At 42.1% G+C, this 21,204-nt stretch overlaps 1 protein-coding gene across 1 annotated transcript in view; it reads right to left on the reverse strand.

Annotated features, from left to right (window-relative positions):
• Positions 1 to 749: 749 nt before the first annotated feature.
• Positions 750 to 21,204, reverse strand: part of LOC307023272 (dolichyl-diphosphooligosaccharide--protein glycosyltransferase subunit STT3B) — a 35,799-nt gene continuing 15,344 nt past the window's right edge. Inside the window, exons 3-14 of the mRNA XM_079656446.1 lie at positions 18,851 to 18,950; positions 17,321 to 17,419; positions 15,166 to 15,312; positions 11,909 to 11,957; positions 11,137 to 11,291; positions 9,854 to 10,065; positions 8,380 to 8,567; positions 7,373 to 7,544; positions 6,712 to 6,885; positions 5,901 to 6,014; positions 4,074 to 4,280; positions 750 to 3,472 (exon numbers count right to left, since the gene is read on the reverse strand). Of these exons, the coding sequence (XP_079512572.1) occupies positions 3,398 to 3,472; positions 4,074 to 4,280; positions 5,901 to 6,014; positions 6,712 to 6,885; positions 7,373 to 7,544; positions 8,380 to 8,567; positions 9,854 to 10,065; positions 11,137 to 11,291; positions 11,909 to 11,957; positions 15,166 to 15,312; positions 17,321 to 17,419; positions 18,851 to 18,950 (1,692 nt within the window). The 3' untranslated portion in view covers positions 750 to 3,397. The remainder of the gene's footprint in view (positions 3,473 to 4,073; positions 4,281 to 5,900; positions 6,015 to 6,711; positions 6,886 to 7,372; positions 7,545 to 8,379; positions 8,568 to 9,853; positions 10,066 to 11,136; positions 11,292 to 11,908; positions 11,958 to 15,165; positions 15,313 to 17,320; positions 17,420 to 18,850; positions 18,951 to 21,204) is intronic.

The following is a 21,204-nucleotide window of genomic DNA, read 5'->3' on the forward strand; positions in this document are numbered from 1 at the left end:
TTAACAAACCAATCAAGGCCCTTCATATTCTCTGGAACTCCATAGATGAAAAAATCTTTAGACCCTTTCAGATGAAAAGTAAACGATTGGTTTTCTCGAGTTTGTACAGCTGTCTGGAAGCACTGTCCCAATCAAATAAACTGGATATTATTCAAGGTCAAATTAGACCCAACAGAATAAAGAACTGGGGAAGTAAGCTATTTCCAAAACGTGGAATCCTGCAAACGGTGACCAAATAATTTTCAACCTCTTGAAGATTATTCCTGCCATCAAATGTAGCTGATAGCAGGATTAAGTCCTTTACATTACGTAGCATTAACTGGAGTGTTACTATTTAACAGAAGAATGCGAACATGGCAACATGCTAGCTAAACCGGAAATGAACATCCAGTTAGAATACTAGAGTGATGTGCGAAAGGTTGACACATGAGCGAGAACAGCCTAAACCGATGAAGGTCACGCAATAACAAAATGGCAAGGCTTCTGTTGCCATCCTCTACAATTGCTATTAGGACTGATTTTTGTTAAGTTTACTGGAAAAATACATTTTTTTCATCATACTAGATTAAGTCTGTGCAAGATGTTCTGATTCTGAAGCCTAAAATCTTCATCTAAAGAATAATGCTGCCATCAAGTGGTTGGCTTTGTGTTCACCTGCACAGGAAACATATCTGTACAATTATAATCCTGATTCATAATATGTTCAAAAGGATTCATAAACACGTCAATAACAACAACGTACACACATGTTTTCATTAGAGTGTATATTTAAAGATGGCTGAACAGAAACATGTAGAGATGTAAACTTGCATCAAACAAACGGTGTTAGAACAGACGGCACTGAGCTACTAAGAAACGAGTAAACTTAGCGAGGAAGAACTGCTCTGCCGCTGCTAATCGACACGAAATGAAAACATAAGAGGGCGAAAAACTGTACATCACATTAAGGCTTGGTCTGAGCTCTCCCCTCTCTTGACAAATGAGAAACAGGAAGGACAGGACTCAGTTTTAGGCGTTCGTGTGACTGAATAAAAATGTGGCATTGTGTCAAAAGTCTGAAATGGTGACACTCAAGTTTCAGAGATGATCAAAGAAAAGAAGAACAAAGCAAATCAGACATTTTTTCAAAAAGTGTAAAAAAAAAAAAAGAAGAACAGCCTATACTAATAAAAATCACCTTTGTGTGAAAGTGACAGAACAATGATGTGTTAGTCTTTTGATGCGTCACTTGATAAAAACTGAAAGTTACTGAAGCGTGCACATACATAAACACCTGTAGTGTTTACAACAGACACACAAACAGTGCAGTGCCCGCAGAACAACAGGTCAAAGGTTACGCTCCTTAGAGCTGTGTCCAAACTTTAAAGCACCTTATATGGCTGGAACTATTTCATCAATATGTCAACTGAAAGAAAATGTAACATCTTTTTTATATTGGAATAGTGTTCAAGTTATTATTTTAAAGTAGCTGCATCTTTGTAAATGATTTATTTGACGTTATATCCGATATGTCAGATGTGAAAATTGGGCATTTCTTTCTACCATGTGAAATTTTATGAAAGATTTATTAAGAAAATAATCAACCAATTAAAATGATGGTTTGCAGTACTACTTTATACTCATATTACATAATATACACCACCTACACTATTCAGAGGAACGCATCACATCTAATATGATTACTAGAATTGTAATTCGTCAGTTGCGCTAATTTTATACATGAAGCAATTATATCATCAGATTTCATTTTACTCACTCCAAATTTGTTTTACAGATTGTGGAGGAGAAGTCTATTCATAAAAAGCGTTCTGGGTGCATTGTGGGAATTGTAGGATGCAGCGTGATGCATTTTTCTAGCAACCTTTCTCTGTTTTTCTAATTTTAAATGATTTTAGGGGTTACGGCAGTTGGTCAAGAAAAAAATGCAGTAGAATGAAATCCCATTGGGCTCTGAGAAATGAACATTTTATGTACAAAAAAAACTAATTGAGAAAAAATGATCAGCAGATACAATGATGGAAATAATCCTTGGTTGCAGCCTAATTGTTTATTGGATCATTTGAGAGTAATGGTGGAGTATAGTGTGAATTAACCAAACCTTTGTAGACTTGTATGCAGTATGGACATGAGGACACAGCTTGAAAAAGCACAAAGGGCCACGCAGTCACAGAAAGTGATGAAGCGTCTCCTGACCTCTGCTCTTCTCTAGTCTCAGTGCCTGTGTACTAACTAACTAACTAACTAACTAACTAACTAACCCCTTCACAGTTCACCAGTCACTGTCAACGCCTCAGTCTGGTGAAAGTACTCAAGAGATATGATGAGCTGAGTCCCAGAGGACCGAGGCGATGGTGACCAGCAATGAGGCACTAGGCTCTGCACGTTCAACTAGAGAGCTCCCTCTGCAGGAAGGGAGGCCTAATTCATTATCACTACTTTTTACACACAGTTGCTTGCTTCCGTCTTTAAAAACCCTAGCAGCAGAAATGTACAATCTATGCAATTCATGAAAAAAGGGAGATGTGAAGGGGGAACATTGTAAGAAATTCACATTCATTCTTCCAACAAAACCTCAAGCCCCTTTGTACAAGAATTATTGCATTCACTGTTCTATTTGCTGTCATACAAAACAAAAAGAAATCAACAGAACAATCACATTAAGAACTTAAGAGAAAAACTGACAACTGCATATTTAAAAATCACCACAATAATCCAATATATTATCATCCTTTTTAGACTTGTTCTTTACATAACATATGTACACATTAGGCCAATTTGTTTTCTAAAGAATTTGTTGAAAAAGAAGGTCGGGGAGCCAGGCAGACGTAAAGGAGAGGACGATGACAAAAAGGTTCATATTACAGACGGTGGCGTTCCTCCATGCCGCATACTGTCCTCTGTACACGTGTCAGGAACAAGTCCTCAGCTTCCCCCCCCTCCCCCCTCCCCCCCTGCGCGCGTCCTCACTCTCAGTAATGAGTTCACATGTGCCATGGAGCAAGGTCGATGGGTCTTTGGTGCAAATGTTCCCAGTCTTCTCTCGTTTCCCCCTTCACACCCCCGATCCCCGCACTGATAAGCAGTTAATTAAACGTACCACAAAAAAGAATCAACGCCGAACCAAGCAGAGCAGCCCTAAGCCTCGCCACACATTCAAGTACAAAGTAATAAAACAAAAAGAAGAAAGAACTAAACGGGGGGGAAAAAAGATCCTCAGGGTAAAACGGACAACAGTTCTGGAGCTAGCCAGAGGTTACGCTTCCTCAACACACGGGGGCGCTCTAATGAGAAGTGCTGGAGACCAAGGTCCAGATAAGTGGCCCCTGTGTTCTTCTTCATTGGTTGTTGGAGGTTTCTTCGCAGTTGTTTGTTTTCCTAGAAGAGTTCATCGTCACCATTATTTTTTTTGCAGTTTCTTGCCTTTCCTCAGGGCGAGCTTGTTCTTGATGTGTCCACGCTTCCTCTTGGCCGTCTGGGTAAAGGGACAGAAGAAAAGAAAGAAGTGAAATCGAATGACAAACCTTTGGAGAGCTTTCATTATATATATATATTAAAGAGCAACATACACAAAGAGTTTTCCCTACGTTTGTGAAAGAGGGAGTCGGGGTCCCTCCCAATTAAAAATATGCAATTTACCATCGTAAGGAGTTATACGAATATTACCACATATGGTTACAGAACAACATTAACAGCACCTTAAATGTTTGATAAAAACTAGTGAAAAAGTCCACTTGGGACCAACTACAACCATTAGATCAAAAACATGTCCTTTGGTTAGTTTCTTTCTAAATGTATTTTACATAACTCAACTTAAGTGGGGCCCCAAGAGACCTGCGTGCCTTATAATCGGTCGGGATGACAATTATAAGAAGAATTATAAGAGTTTCAAAACAAATGTTCAGCCTTTCTCCGAGGAAAACCATTTGATTGCATTTTTATTTTAGCTCTAGAGGTCGTCTTGTCCTCTAGAGCTGAATAACCAGGGAAATTCAGGGCAGCATAATTTCATCTTTCTAAAACTGGAAGGCATGAATTCTGTTTTTAAAACATTAAAACAGGAAGTGCCCCGTTACCTTTTTGGAGGTGAACTTCTGCCTGGACACCACGCTGCGCAGCTTGCGCTCCAGCGGCTCCCGGTTCTCCAGCTTCTTCACCTTGTAGATCCTCACCAGCCAGTGCTCCGAGGTGAACGCCTCCTCCAGGTGCTTGAACTTGATGTCCTTGTTGCCGATCTCGGCGTTGCGTGTCCGGTCGAAGCCGGGAGGCGTCCGGAAGTCCAGCTGGGAGACGGAGAAGCACGTCATTTGACTCATATTATAGAGCTGCATGCTAAATATTTTTGTTTTCAAGAAATAACTATTGCAATTTAAGTTAAAGCCGTTAACCGGGCTAGCCCTGTCGACAGGGATCTAAATAGTCTGGCACAACTTGTCCATTTACATTTCAGGTTTTACTGGGATTAAAGAAACGTTTATTTAGTGTGCTCTACCTTTGGACAGCTTGTCTTCTGTCCAAATGCTAAGCTAAACTCATAGTTAACCTTATACTTAAGTAGCATTATAAGTTACACACAACTCAAACTTCATAATCAACTCCAATGTACCAAAGAAAACAACAAGCCTCATGATAACAGCGCAGCCTCCGCCCTTTGGTCACCATGACATCACACTCACAGCATGTTGTTCCTGTTATTCTGCTCCAACAGTCCTTACTGTGTCCTTCTTACTTCTGATACTCTCAAAGCTACCCTCTACCTTCCTTCTGTTGTTATTTTTCCTTTTAGTATTCACTCTCACTCTCACTCTCCCTTAGTGTGCCACGTTCCCATCTACGGGACACCTTGGCATTTAGTTTATGCCTCCAGGCTGCTCCAGAGGACACAGAGGGGGAAATATGACACCATTTTAGTCACAATAGCTGCATGTCTTGCTGTTCAACTTGTCATTTAATTGTCAGGGAAAAGATATACACACAGATGTTTTTTGGCAATACCATGTTCACAGCCTGGTTGTATTTATGACATACTTTATAGTACATACTGTATTATGCACTGTGAGTATAATCCTTTAATCTCCTCTCCCTGGTACAATCCACAACTATCTATTATTGTCTTGTTCCTGTTGTCATCTAAGCCTCCGTTTCCCCTTGTCACATCCTGTTTCCGTGAACCTAATCTATCCCTCCTACTCTCCCATTTCCTTTCCCCTCCCTCCTGTCCTTCATCTCCTTCTGTGCCTCAGTCTCTCCACCTATGTCCCCCTCTTAACAGTGCTGTGAGCCGCACACAGCTCTGGCAGTCTGTCTGTGGATAGTGTCTGCATTGATTCTCCCGTCTCTGCTGAGCTGTTGGCTGGGCCTCATCTGCAACGGGATGCAAGCACCTGGAGAGAAGGACCCCTCTCATCTCCCCTCTGCTGCCTTCCAGAAGTAGCCCAGGCACATTTGAAAGCTTCCACCCATCCTTCATACTCTGCCTCCATCCCATTTACCCCCAAACCCCCACCTCTCCCAACCTCAGGAGCTCCCCAAGGCATTTCCTTAAATCCTCTTCCGCCTGTCTGTCTGTCTGTCTGTCAGCAGGCTCCGCTTTTAAGATACAGTTGCAAGAATCTTCACACCTTTGGTGGCAGCTGCTTGTTATTCTGTGTGAAAGCCACAGGCTGCAAATAAATATCTAGCAGTAGTACTTTTGACTTCTTTGCCAATTGCAGCGGCTTGTTACTTTCTGATCTCTGCACAAAGTTATTGATGCCTGTGAAGTGGATCCCCAGAACATCTTTTTGAATTTGGAGTTTCTCCCTGACCTGACCAGGAGCTGAGAAATGATCAAAGACCGGCACAGTTGTTGCAAATCTTTCTTTGCCATGTGAAGAATCTTCGATGTGAAAGCCTCTTCTAACCTGCATTTCACCAAATCGGTAATAGGACATCTTGTACATGAGGCAGTTGAGCAGAGTTGGTGAACCGGCTTTGTCCACTCTGAACTCTCCCTGAGGGGTGAAGTAGTCGCTCTCCTGAAGGGGACGAGAAGAAAGTATGGGGGGATAAGGTCAGTGTCATAAACCCACTCCGTTCACGAATACACCTTGGTCACTTACAGTCCAATTGACTAACAGTGGGTACAGCTCAGGTACTATGTTGTCCTGCTGTTTATGTGTTCTAGAGTTTACTGCCCTTCACGGAGAAAGACATAGTCCACAGTTTGTTCTGTGATGTAGAACTACAGCTACTTTTCACAACATTCATCGAAAACTATGTCAATCCAGCTTCTCCTCAATCAGTGTTTTTGTATCACTGATAAATAATGATCTTTAGAGATGATGGATGGTACGTACAGTAATGGTGGATTTGTGAGTAGCAACGTGTTCTTGTTTCTCTGAAAAACCCGTGTCTGGACTGCATGTAAATCTACAGAAATGGTTTCCTACTTGAGTTGGATGCTGTTAATTCAAGACAGAAAACAAACTAAAATGGGGACCAACTTGAAAAGTGGTATTTTCTCACAATGATAAGAAAAGTAGCAAATCACTGTTAGCCTTTAAGTCCCGGAGAATGCACGGCCGTGGTCTCAACGGAGTCTGTTGTGGGGATGATTATAGAGAGCGAGTGTGTGAGAGTGAAGAGGGCTACATTGATTTCACTGCTGTGTAAGTGGCTGCTGTAAGAGTTCCTGGAGAAAAGCTGCAGTGACAGGCGGGGTCAGAAACTCACCCTGATGTCCTTGGGGTGCTCTCCCTCTGCTATCCTCACCATCCACAGGAACTTGTTTATGTCGTCACCTGAGTAACCGATTACACCTCCGAAAATGATCAGCACGTAGTCCACGTCCAGCGACCTCATGATCTGGTAGGCTGCGCTCTCGTTGGAAGACATGGCTTTCCCCACCTAAAAAAACGGCAAAGAAGTCGTACTTGAATTGGAGTTTACAAGACGGGATGCTTCCTTAAAGCAATAGGGAAGGAAAATAAGAAGGATTTATTAAAGAGACATCAATCTTGTTTTCTGTGTAATTACGTTTCCTGTGGACGGATGCTGGAGTAGGAAGCAAGAGAGAACAAAGCTACAGAGCCTTCGCAGACTTAAAGACAAAATGATTCCACTACATTTGGCAGCAGAGATTCAAAACATAAATCAAACCTGCTGAGTCTGACAGCAATTAACTGCAATTCCCCCACAGTTTAGATTCAATGGGAATAGTTGGAGCAAACAAGATGATCTGGCTTGTTTGAAGGAGCGGTTTTATGCTACATAAAAAGAAAGAAATCACTGGAGCTTGTTAATCATCTAGGCTGCTGCAGGTTTGTATGCATGTGAATGAATGAAAACAGAAAGAAAGCCAAGTGATGAAGAATGAAACTGGCACGAGGCTCACCAGGGCTATGTGGCTGTTGTTCCACGTGTTATTATCCACTAGTGTGGTCCTGTTGGCCATTCCCGCTATCTGGTATCCGTAGTCCCACCACGACATGACGCGAGCGTTCTCTTCTGTGTTCTGCCTCAGCCAATAGTACGCCTCCCTGAAGTCATCCAGGATGTTGCGGGTCCTAACAAAGAGAGTAAGGTTGACAGGTAACAGCGTTGACAGGTATATACATGAAGCTGCGGAGGCAATTAATAATTCAGTCAAGACTTCCAGAAGGGCAAAAATAGATGAAAATAGACCATCCATGCATAATAAAACGAGGGTTCAAAAACAGCTCACACTCTGAACACTCATGTCTTAAATGTACCTCGAGGAGCAGACGTAAAGCCAAACAACCAATTAACTTTAGGTACAGTATGGTAATCATTTCTTATGCTTGTGTGTGTGCACGCTTTTATGTGTGACTGTGTAGGTGTGTGTGCGCGAGAGAACAGAGCAGAGTGCTGCTCTCAGTAGCACAGCTAAACCATTGTCTGAGAACAGCATTAATATAGGCATGAGGACTTGCAACCACCACTTAGTGTTGGCCTTCAATATTTCCGCCCTGATGCGGAAGAGAACAATCATGCCTGTAAAGAATCTCAGAGAGAATAATATATCAGCTTTTTTCTGTAGATTCAGAGACGCTCCACAGATGTTTTTCTGTGACCCAGAAACACTAAGTAAAGCAATCATATTAAAGCTCATAGGTGCACATATCAATATTTCCACAACATGAAATATAAATGTGCTGCCTCTATCCTGCTGCTCTGTGTTCGTACACACACACACACACACACACACACACACACACACACACACACACACACACACACACACACACACACACACACACACACACACACACACACACACACACACACACACACACACACACACACACACACACACACACACACACACACACACACACACACACAGAGCTGAAGTGTACTGTGCGCATGTTTGATCCGTACCCGTCGTTGTTGTAGGAGGCGAGCACCACGCTGGGGCTGGAGTAGGCGTTGCTGGTGACCCATGTGCAGTGGACGGCGAACATCATGAGCAGCATCAGCATGAGCATGGTGACGATGGACTTGATGTTTGGACCCAGACCCTCCTCTGCCTTCTCCTGCTCCGACACATGTTTACGCACCTTACCCGCCTGCAGGGGGAGACAAACACTTTTTATGATGGACGGCAGAGTCTGTAGCGTTCCAGGGAGATGAATTATTGAGCGGAACAAATGATTGAATAAACTAATTGAGCAAAGTATCTCACAGCAGCCTCGTGCTTTCAGTGCGGAATGATGCGTCACTAAGGATTGTGAGATGGACCTTGTGATGAGTTAGTTTCACTTCACACCAGCAGCAGGGAAATGGTTAAGGCAATAAAAACTCTGGAGAGGAGGAAATCTGCATAATGGGAACATTTGTCTTTACTAACATCTCCAACTACTTGCTCTCACACCTTAACTGTGGCTTGAAGTGAGCGAGGAGAGATGTAGATAAAACATGACATTTCAATCCGGGCCAAACGTGAGATGAACAATGGAAGGACTGCACAGTGTTACTTGTTTTTAATGAGTGGATGTGTAAAGGTGTCTTGTCGTGATATACGGTATAGGTTATTTGTTTCCAGACGTGTTCTCGGGATCTTAGATTGACTTCCTGTATTGATAAAGATAAATCAACTATCAATCATTGATATTTAGACAACAAGTGGACATAGGTTGATACACAATGATCAATTGCATGCTTGAATAAATATAAAAAGGTTGAATGTAACTGTATCTGTAGTTTTCATTGTAAACATTGTATATATCATTATTTTAGAATAAAGATGTAATGTTTTTCCTTGCAGAATGTACTCGTGACCTTAAAGCCTTTTGTTTAGAAAGCTAGATTGTTTTTTATCCGTTTCTTCTGTTCTATTATTCCTCTATGTTGGCAACAAATGATTCAATGTGTATTCCGTATTTGTTGTTATGCAGCTTGTGTAAACATCAAAGCTTCCAAGCATAGCCAAAATGTCCATCAGTGCATTTCTCCACCGATACAGAGCAGCAATGACGTGGAACAATCTGTCACCATACGCAGATGCCCAACATAGCTTCCTCCTTAAGGATGGATATCTGTGGGTGATACATGAAGTGATGTGATGCCAAGGTGGACTTGAATAGACAAAGCCACAGTTTGGCTCAGCAGTGACAGCCGTGGGATCAACATTCGACAAAGTGAGACAGCTACAATTATGGCAAATGCATCCAACAGTTGCAGCTGAATCACAGTTGAATCACATGTTACCCAAACTGGCAAGCTAAACTGTTGAGGAGCGGGGAAAGCTGACGCACACGAGAATGATACATCCAAAGGTGTAAAGCCAATAAGGAGCTCACGGTCGCCTTTTACGCGTTTGATGTACATTTGGATCATTCTCTCCTGTCCTGACCTTGTCATAAAGGTTCCCAGAATTCCTCTTGTCGTCCTCGTCGCTGCTGTCTTCAGCGGGGGGTTTCTCTCTCTTCGTGTCGTCTCCCATGTAATGCTCAAAGACGCTGGAGAAAGCCACGGCAGACAGCATGCACACCACCGGAGTCAGTGTCAGCATCAGGCGCACCATCACACCGGCAAAGTACACCGCGCTGATGGCATACAGGGCCACTGCAAGGGGACAGGAATAGAAGGTGGTGGGTGGGAGAGAGAGAGAGAGAGAGAGGGAGCACAACATATAGAAAGGTCAGTCAAGGAGAAAGGCGGTGTGAAAGTAAAGGACAGAGGGAATTGGGCCGAGAGTGTGAGACGGAGATAAGGACATGAAAAAGAGAAAATGAGTTGTAATGCAGCAGCATCAGCAGCTCTGCAGAGTTTAAACCCTAAACGGAGAGGGCGCTGGCTGCTTTCCGTCCTTGGAGAGTGAACACCCGGCTCAACAGGTGCATGGCTAATCGATAGCTGTAATTGGCTGATTAAGTCTGAGGGAGAAACAGGTCGGGCTGCTGGAGGGCGGAATCAGAGCGCTTAAAGGTTTTCTGCCCTTGATCTTGGCTCTCTCTCTCTGTAGACAGAAAAGTTTGTTTAAGATGATTGTTTTTTTTTTAAGTCCCCCGTGATGCTTTCCTTTTGCTGGTTTCTAGCTCTACATGCCTCCCAACCCGGCTACTTCTATAAACTGAACCAAAAATATAACAATTTTCAGCATGATAAATAAACGTGAGCAAATGAATCGATACATTTGCTCACTTACTGCGCAAGCAGGCAGTATGGTTTTTAACATGTTGTAGGCTACTTATAATTATGGCTTAAAACGTATTCAACAGATATGTTCATATTTATATTCACAGTATGTCTAAAAGACTCAAATCTATGATGAAACCCATCAAGTCACGGTCCATTTGTTGCCAGGAGTGCAATTTAATCTTTTTTCTTAATCAACCAATCACACCTTTTAAAATCTTCCTTGCTCAGGGTTGCTCTGAAAGTATCTTAGGCTAAGCGTGGACTCCTGGATAGAAACTGTAAAGGTAAGTATTTTCAGTAAATGTGTCAACGCGACCACGTATGATGTACCATTTACAAATCATGCATGTTAACTTAGCCTACTGTTTACTGAGCGGATAAACCACTCAATTATTTGCCCGTCTTTCCAATTCATGCTGAGGGGAAAATAAATGTCATAATGTCCAAGCGCGCACGTTCTCATAAACTGTAGAGCTTTTAATAAAGTGCTCCTACCAAACACTCGTTCATCGTTGATGTTCTTGATGCAGAACCAGAGGCCTGCTGGGAAGGTGCAGACCAGGATGTGGAGGTCGAAGAAGAAGGAGACCCAGGTGGTGGGCTGGTGCTCCGACACTGACGCTATGATGGGGATGTGGATCTTAGCATAGCTGGAAACAGAGGGGAGGGGACAGAATGTAATTCATGTTGGGTTGAGCCCATTGGGAGTGTTGAGACACATGACACAATAAATCCTCCTGATTAACTCCAGAGTTATGAGGAAAGAAGATCATGTACCTCCCTGCATGCTTATGATTAACAAAAATGGACCCATTTAGAACTGAAAGAGTCATTTTCCTTTTTGTTCCTAAGCTGTGTGTTCCCTTTTTATTCATTACAGGCTTTACGCAGCAGTTTCTATAAGTTTCAAACACTTCTCTAAAGTGCTTTGTGATTACAGCTGGGAAAGAGAAAACACACAACACATTAAGGAATTAGTATCAGCTTCCAGAGGGGGAAAACTATCCCATACTGCTCCAGTCAGCAAACAGGGGGGGGGGGGAATGGATTGGGTGTGCTGGAATATCAAACATGTTGCAGTGCATTTGGAGAACACAGGGTGCCTGGTGCTGTTTGGAAGGAAGACAATAGTTCAACACCGAGCCTGAGCTGCACAGTTTCCCCTCTGGGAGGGTGCGGGGGGGTTTTATAGTCGGATTTGAAAACACACACTTGATTGAACATGTTTTCCATCTACGGTGAGAGTGTGAAGGTCAGCAGATCTTACCCGGTGTCCCAGAGAGAGTAGAAACGACCACTCCACGGAGCAATGTATCCTGAGGAAAGAAAGGATTTGTTTATTCATTCATTCGAGCCTCTGAATATAGCGCCTGCTGTTCGGGGGGACAGGAAGGTGAATAAGGTGTAGACCAGAATAAAGACCCAAGGAAATGAACAATCATTTTAAACAATGTAAAAATACTCCCATTAGAATGTCCTTTGCTACAACCAAACGTAATTATTTATAAAGCAAACTCTACCCAACTGTGCAGCTTTGAAATACATAAAAATGGAAAACACTATCTGACCCAAAGGCCTAGAAAATGTATATAGTTGTAAAGTTTACCTGAGGATAAACAATGGATGTCTGCTATGCAGTTAATATTCACTGTGTGTAACCAAACTGAACTAGTGTATATTGTGGGAATGCGCAGCTTGAACTTGGTTTGCGATCTTACTAATTTCTCTTATAATGACAAAAATAATCAATAATAAAAGGTAAAGTAAGGGAGGAAATACCCTTACTTTTTATTTATTTAAAAGTTGAAATGCACCCCTGCATCACACTGCAGTAAAAATGTGGTCTTTTAATCTGTTATTTATGTGTAGATGCAAGAAGATACACATGTACGAGCAAGGCAGCACGATTTACATCCTGTCATCGCTTATACACTAATCTGATTGAAATTACCAGAGAAAATTGTTTTTTTTACAAACAACCTATATAGCCAAGCAACGGCTCTGTATCAACCAACCTTTACTGCCAAGAGAACCCTGATACAGAACATGTCAATGCTTTAAATGTATTCTATTGATGGTACTTAATTACTGAAATGGACTTGTTTATAAATGTAACAGAAACCATTTAAGCTGCAAATTAGACCGCACAGGGCATTTTACGTGCACATACAAATGTCTTATTTTGGTAAGGCTTTGATGTGGAATATATTTCAGCTCTGAACTGTTGCCTAGGGGCTCTCACACACACTCACATGTGCGCACAGACGCCAACATAAACAAAAGCCTGAGCCTCATATTACACATTTTGTGGCAGGTTTGCACCAACATGTAGCTGTATCCTGTCCTTTGAAGCTCTCTGGAGAGATCCTTTCTTAAGCATTTATGATGAAATAAGCACCACTACCATCAGAAAACACTCTTTAAATAAGATGTCAGAACCGAAGCAGGCATGAAAAAGTAATAAAAATGAAATGGGAATATATTTTGAGAGCTTTTTTAAAGGATGACACTGATTTAAGCAATCAATACTTGGCTCCGAGTTCAATATACTGAGGAAACCCACCAGGCTACTGAGATGCAGAGACTTTTAAGAGATGAAAAAGTCTAGCAGACCAGAGAATCACATGCACAGCTTCACTAGGAAACTGGCATATCCCCAAACAGTCACTGACTCCCACTGCTCAATTCAGATGGCTGACACATCACAGCGGTTACCAGACGTCCAGGATCTCTCACGAGACTTCTGCGTACGCATGAGTGGCCAATGAGCTCTAAAGCAGGCAGGCGGAATATCTGAGGACGCCAAATATAACCATAGATGTAATGTGACACCATCGTTTTGCACAAAAGGCCTGGCTTTCACATCATCTGGAGTGACAGAATGTCAGATAGCTGTTTAAGGCTAGTAAATAATCTGCTGCTTTAATCAAGGTGAGAAAAAATATTTCTCATGTTGGGTTAAAAAAAAGCCACATGCTTTATTTAGGCTCATTACAGACTGCAGAAAACGTGTGCATACACAGCCTAAGAGGATACGAGAGCGCTCTTGTTCCTTCACATATTAGCTTTCCTGGGACCAGTCTGAGCTAATGAACCACTACTGTAGATAGGGAGAGCAAATCTAGTGTTTAAAGAACCATAAGATGGTATATCATGTCAACTTGAATCTGAACACTTCATCAGGAGACTAATAGAATCAATAAATAGCAAGGAGGCAACATTTGAAAGGTCTCTAACCTTGTGGCCACAAACGCAGGCCGAGCTGAAAATAATGGAGAAAACATTGAGGGCAAAGTTCAACTGGCTTGCTGTGCGCATCGGGGTTCAACCAGGCCAGTCAAAAACAACATTCAACTCCAGAAAAAGGCCCTCGAAAGAGCACTATCTTCCACTACTGCTCCACAGCCCTACAACTTGCGAGGCTGCAGCATCCCTATCTGTTTATATTTGCTTATCGTGTGCCTTCCGGGTTTCATTTTCTGACGAACCAAACACTGATTAGCGGCCCACTGGGGAGGCCTGCCGGTCAGACCAATGGGGGATAGTGTATAAACATACTGTAACTTCTGGCTAAATAAGGAAAACACAATTTGAAATGGCTGATATCCCAGATCTGGATCAGCATCATTAAATCTAGTCAACTGATCCTTGCACAAAATGCTATTGGTCCATACAATCGCAGCCAAATCAATGATAACTGCTTCCATTTGTAAGAATAAAAAGACAGAGCTCAAAATAAAAAAACTCACTATTTGTTTAGCCAATAAAACGATCATTAAAATGAGATATTATATCACGATGAGCTATCTTCGCAATAATATTTAGCAGGAAATAAAGCCAGGGAGTGAGACACACATTCATTTGTTGACAGTAGCTTGACGTATCATGAAAGATTATCTGCTCATCGCCATTTTGTTTAATTTCCTCGTGTGACATAAATGTTCTGGCTACATTTGGGAGACTCAAATGTTTTATTCTCTGGACTGGGCAGGCCGGTTACATGGAAATATTCACTGAAAGCACACAGCCAGGTAAACTATAAAGACATTATAGTTAATGAAAAACATTCTGGGGTTCAGCATTCATTAATAAAGGATTGATTCGTTCCTTTTGTATTCTCTAACCTTGATGGATTGGCTGCTTTGTTTATTGGTTGCAACCATTATTAATCGCTTCCAAAGAGGGCTCCAACTAATAATTATCACTTGTATACATAAACCTATTGACTTCATTTGAATTCAAAATTGGACAAGAATGTTTCTTTCATTTGCCTGTTTTGTCAGACTAACCTGAAAACAATGTATGACACAAAACAAGAAAGCAGCAAACACTCAAGTTGCTAGGCTGAAACCTTAATTATTTGATATTTTTAGTACATAATTCACTTTAATGATTGTTACGAGCAGATTAACATGTTGTTGAGTGACACATTATTTCTGCTCTACTTACAAGGCAAGGCCAACAAATACAGCAAATGAGATGGTCTACGATATGAAGTGTGACAGCGTGTGACAACATACAGACCTGTGTAAGTGAGATAGATGACGGTGAGGAAGACCACGCCGGCGGCAAGAGACACTCCGAGGAGGAAGAGCGTCTGGAACTCCTGTCGGGTCAGCCTGTCTTTCAGGTACTGCAGAAAGGCATAGGCTTGGAGAAGTGCAAACACACCTGAGAAGAAGACGCACACAGAAACAAAAGAATGAGCAAACGTACAAGAAGAAGCTCAATCTTTATTTATTTATATAGCACAGCCCCCCCCCCCACCCCCAGGGAGCAGGTTTACGTGGATCAGAAGTGTTGCTGTCAGTTTGGCAGAATCCTCTACAAAGCAGTTTGGAAAAGCCCCTTTGGCAGTTCATGCAGATGTGAAAGGCAAATATACTGCGGGACAACATATTTCAAATGCATGAGACAGATTGTGTGAATAAGCTCTTCTCTTTCCCTCGCCTTGCTTTTTTTTCAGATGCCCCTTTGGTTACACTTTGTTCCTTTGCTCTGACACTTTCTCGGAGCCAATTCCTCCAGAACATTTCTCTGCTTGTCTGGTGAATTCGATATAAAACATTTAAAAGAGTCCGGTTTCCTCTTCTTTCGTCACCTCCCATTCTATGACAAAACATCACGAAATCGCCTCACTCATCCGCTAACACCACCCACAGGAGGTCTCACCCATTTCTAAGGTTAAAGTGCTGCCTGTCTCCTGGAGAGCCGGGTGGTGCTAACACGTTTGTCAGTCTCTCTTCCCCCCCCCCCCCTCTCCCCCCGCCTCAGGGAGTGACATTCTCAGCGCTATGGACAGTTCCACGGCTCTGTCACTCTCTTCCTGTCTCCCACTGTGCTCCCTGGATGCTACAACCAGATGTTCCGAGCAGCTGCTACCCAAATGACATAAAAAAACACTCAAAGAGAGCAGGGAGCTGAAAAGTGAGAGAGGCAGAGGAGATTTTGATGGTGCATTCTTTAAGTGCCTCTCGTGATGCGGTTTGTGTTGTACAAACACCAGGAAACAGGGACACTTCATCGTCAGCCTGCTGCAGTGTTAAGAGAATTCTCCAAAAAGGTGCTGCTTGGCGTCCTAAAGCTGCCAACGAGTCCTCTCACAATCTGGATGTAAATAAACACACAAATCATGCACATACAAAACGCACCCACTCGTGCCGCCAGGCAGCAGATGGGCCCACTGTTGAGTGGCGAAACTGAACAAGCTTTAATAAACTAAGCACAAGCCAAAAATGAAAAGTACTTAAAGTGCTAAACCCATATGGGTGGCATGTGAAGCGGCTTACTTATTTCTATTTGGTAAATATATTCTGAGGAGGTCTTGTGTTTGTTCTCCACAGAGAGTATGACTAACACTGTCAGCACTAGGGGATTCAAAGCCCGCTGCAGCCAAACAATCTTAAAGTGTGTGCATCCATGGTAGTGTGAGGTGCTTTAGATAACAAGCTAGTGGCTTATGTAAAGTCACACCTTTAAAACGAGAGCTACAGCAGTCAGCCTTAACCTCTCTCTTGTGTTGCACCATACAGCAGGAGAGTTGGAAGAAGTGAACATGAATACAATCTCTGTATTGTGATTACGTGTCCTTGGATAAAGACTTCAGTCAGTTCAGAAACTTATGTAACTTGGAATAGGATTGTTCCATATGATGTCAAAACATGTTTGATGTTATTCAAGGTAAGCATTGAAACAACTCTATCTTTTAGAAAATAAAAATATGCCATCAAACCTGAATGAATAGATTGTATTTGCCAGGCATGGGCAGCAGATCAAGTTGTAAACAGCAACATATTATCTAATAAAGTTAGTATGGTAAACTGTTTTTCTGAAAATGCAGCATTTAGTGAGATCAAATAAATACCCTCCAACTCCAGAGGAAAATATGTGTGACTGTAATCACACACTAGATGGTAGGATACAGGAGGACGAGGATGAAAATAACAGTAAAGTTGATGGCTGCTATGTGTCTTACTTGTGAGAAGCTCTGACATTTGGTGATAAAGGTATTATTGAGTCATAACTTGGAAAAAATAAGGCAGTGATATTTTCCAAGAACCGCTGACATCATCAGTGCACTCTGAACGACACTCATCTTCAAACTTTCCAGAAGTGAACTTCTTCATCTAAGAAGAAACGCCGGATCAGCTGCTCTGGAAGGAGAGAGAGTGAGACTTACCGGCAGCAGCCATGTGCTCGCTGGTCCTGATTGGCTGGAAGCCCACAAAGGGGATCTGCATCGACAGGACGAGACCCACAATGTAGAAAGTGCTATAAGCTGTAAATACAGAAGAGACAAAATGAGAAATAAAGCAATCAAAATAACGTACTGCACTATAAACCTTCCATTTTGTTCCACTACTCCAGTTTGGATGCTTCTAAGGGAAATCAACCTCAACAGAAGTATTTCAAGTCTATTGATTTCCACGGCCTTACTCTTGAGTGAGTAAATACAAAATACCTAATCTAATGTCATTTACTGTGCTCTGTGCGGTGTGACGGGAGGCCTGGAGTGTGACGACGGTGCTGAGAACAGTGCGACTCCCACCTTTGTAGCTGGGGGGGGGAACCGATTCGCAGACGCACCATCTTAATTAAGATTTCATACTCCTCCTGAAGAGTGAGCCTGGTTTTTGAAGAAGTTGTGGTCGCCCTCAGCTAACTCTTACTCACACATCTGCTATTGACTCAAGACAGGGAGAGATGAAATGTGAGGGAACATAGACCGTGAGGCATTTTATTAAACCGGGATTTCTTTTCTTTTTTTCACGTTCCCTCTTAGTGAGAGAGACACCTGGCTCTAAAGAGGGGAGCTGAAATATGTAAAAGAGGAGAGAAGGTGAGCAATGTGAGACGTGCATAAGGACCTAATTTCTTTTCCATCACCTCGTGTCGACATATTTCTCCATCTCTCATTAGCTACCAAAAGGTGCATGAAGTTGCAGGATGATATTTATGCGGCAGACATCTTTGAGGAACAAAGAAGGGATGTTTTCCACTTCATATAACAGCGCCGCACCGCCAAGTGCAATGTCATGGCTGAATAACAGTTTGGAGCTGGAGCAGAGGTAGGTCAAAACCATCTCACTGTGGAGAGACCGTCATTTATTTTCAAACCTCTTAAGGACCACGATTTGCAGTTACAATAGATAAAACATATAATCATGTGAAAAATATACTTTACACCATGGTTTTTTTCTTGATCCCAACAGAAGTGCCTGTCGCGAGCTCGTATTCAAGCTGAGGACGAATGTGTGGTGGTTATCTGAGCCAACACACAATGTGCCAAGGCTGGTTGGTGCTGTGCTGTGACACTGGGATGTTCGCTGGAATAATAAGCCTACCCTCTTCACCAGCGTTCTGCCTCTCGTATTTGCACACAATAAAACATATAGATCAGGTAGCAGGTGGCTGCGTTTACTGTTAAGTGGTGTGTGGGTGTGTGGATGTCTGAACTAAGATGATGGAACGCTTACGGTTGTGAAAGATGAGCGCAAGCATTTGAGCTCGTTTCAGGGTCAAATGCTGAGGCAACGATGCTGGGAAACACAACTGAAGGACTGGTGGTTTTTGTTCTGTTTATTGCATACAATTCTATTCTAATGGAAGAGGATCTGAAAAGACTGTCAGTTTCAATTTCAACAACAGTTTGTGGGGGTGCTTTAGACATCAAGTACTTCAAGTTAATGTGTGTGCGGGTGTAGCTTACCGATGTAGACTCTTTTGCTGTAGCGTTGCATCAGCATCAGCACAAACACGTGCAGAGGAATCAGGTTGATAATGAACACATAACCTCCCCATGCGGACACCTGGAACACACACATTCAAATATTAATGTCAGTCGGACTGCTGAATTTCATATGATCAAACATTCTTCATTTATTTATTTCAAACAAGGTCACCAAGCTGAGTGGAGGCTTTCGTGTTATTCGGTTACTTATCACAGGGTATATGCAGGAATCCTGAAGTCGAATGTAAGAGCTTTTTGAAGACCCTTTCCATACATTTTAAGACCTCATCGCCACTTGGAGTTTTAACCGGTTACATCGGCGACACACTTCACCTCACATTTACTTTACACAGTATTGATTGTCCTTCCTCCTTATCTTCCAACCATTTGGACGCAAACTTGCATTTCCCCATAACGATTTTTTTTAACAACTGGCGTAAACGGACCTTCCCGCGCTATCAAGCAGTGAGCGTGCGATGTCCTGTTCAGGTGATGTCCAAATCCAACGGGATGCCATAAATAAACTACACAGAGTCACACTACACACCTACGCAATGATTACATTCAGGCACACTGTAGAATACAACCTCTTTGGACAATCTATATACTTATTGAAAACAAGCTACAAAATGTAATACTTTGGAAAATGCCGTTTAATACTTTTTAATAGCCTTCATTTTCGCTTAATGGATTTATCAACTTTTAATACTTTTTAAGAACCCGCGGACCCCCTGTATCAGCTTTGCAGGAAAAATGACAGGTTTGCCTGGAAACCTCAAAACTGAAAGCAGACCTGAAAATAAACGGTTATCACAGCGCTGCTACAATATGTTGAAATTGTTGGTGAAGGAAATCAAAAAGTCTTTGTAACACGTATTTTTTTTCCGTGCAGCTGTGGCCGAGGATCCTACACTTAACAGAAGGTTGGTACATGTCGAAGTGTTCTTGGGCAAGATACTGAACCTCAGTGGGTGTGTGTGTCAATGTTCATCACTCCTGATAAGTGGGTGGCACCTTATAATGTGCAAGTGTGTGAATGGGTGAGGACTGGCTTATGTTATGAATCACTTTTATGCATCTGCTAAGATAAGTGAAGCTCAATTCAAAAGTTCTAATGAATTCCATTCTCAAACATCATTCTAATCAAATAGAGAGTAAGTACGGATATAAAACACAAGTGAACCCTGCAAAAAAGAAAATAATGAAAAGGCCTTGAATAGCATTATCCAAGAGCAGCCATTGTACTGCTTCTGCACACACTTATTAAAACCTGACATATAAAGAATCTATAAAAATGCAATCTTACTTTTCATGCTGGATGCACCGTTATAGGCTCGGCTAAAATGATACCTAAACTGTTTTTGAGCAACGCTAAATATCACAACGCTGGGTTTCGGACTGTTATAGAGCTCTACAAAAAAAATAATTGACAAGTTTTCAAGTACCAGCAAAAAGGTAAGTGTGAGAGCACTAGACTGGCACAGAGGAGAGCTTAGAAAAGGGTTGTTGAGATAGAGAAAGAAAGACAAAGGGAAAAGTTGTAAAGCATTAGAAAGTGCAACCGAGAAAGAGGGAGAGACAGCAGAGCATGCATTACACAGGAAAAGGGTTTGCATGAGAGCAACATTTGATCCTTTATTCACAACAGCTTGCCAGAAAGAGCCACATTGCACCTGCTCAGTACGATGAGGAGCATTCATAACTCTCCTGCAGTCTAAATCAGTTCCATGCTGAACGACTGGAAGCAATTACATTTTGGCAGTGGTTAGCGTCTTTTCTCTCAGATGGTGACAGCCAATTAGTGACATGGGGACAGTGTCTCCAATGAAAACCAGAAATGACTTGAACTACAGACTAACAGACTGATCCAGTCTTTGTAGCTGACTGACTTGGAGCTGATTACAAATAGAAAAGTGGAAACGCAGAGTGCGGCGCCACTGTGGATGCAAAACCATAACACTTTTCCATTTTTAGTGAGTATGTATGATACAGAAAGAGGAAAGAGGAAACTGCAGTTCAACCCCCTCTTCTTCTGCATTTGATCAAAACTGGCTGCAGGCACAAAGACAAGATGGACTCCATGTCACAAAAACCATGCCAACCAAATGTTTTCAAAATATTGATCCCTCTGAGTTAGACTCTGGCGTCATTAAGGGGCATTATTGACTTAGAGTCAACATTACATGTAAGGCTTGTTTTCCCTTGGGGTATAACTGGGTTTAGAGGTTTAATGCCATGGTGGAGAAATGAAAGATAGTGATCGAAAATATTCCCATGGTTACTATTTCCAAGGGTTTAGGAAAAATAAAACCGCGCTTGTCATGGGTTTTAAA

The sequence above is a fragment of the Notothenia rossii genome (assembly GCF_949606895.1).
Source record: "Notothenia rossii genome assembly, chromosome: 10".
NCBI lineage: Eukaryota > Metazoa > Chordata > Actinopteri > Perciformes > Nototheniidae > Notothenia > Notothenia rossii.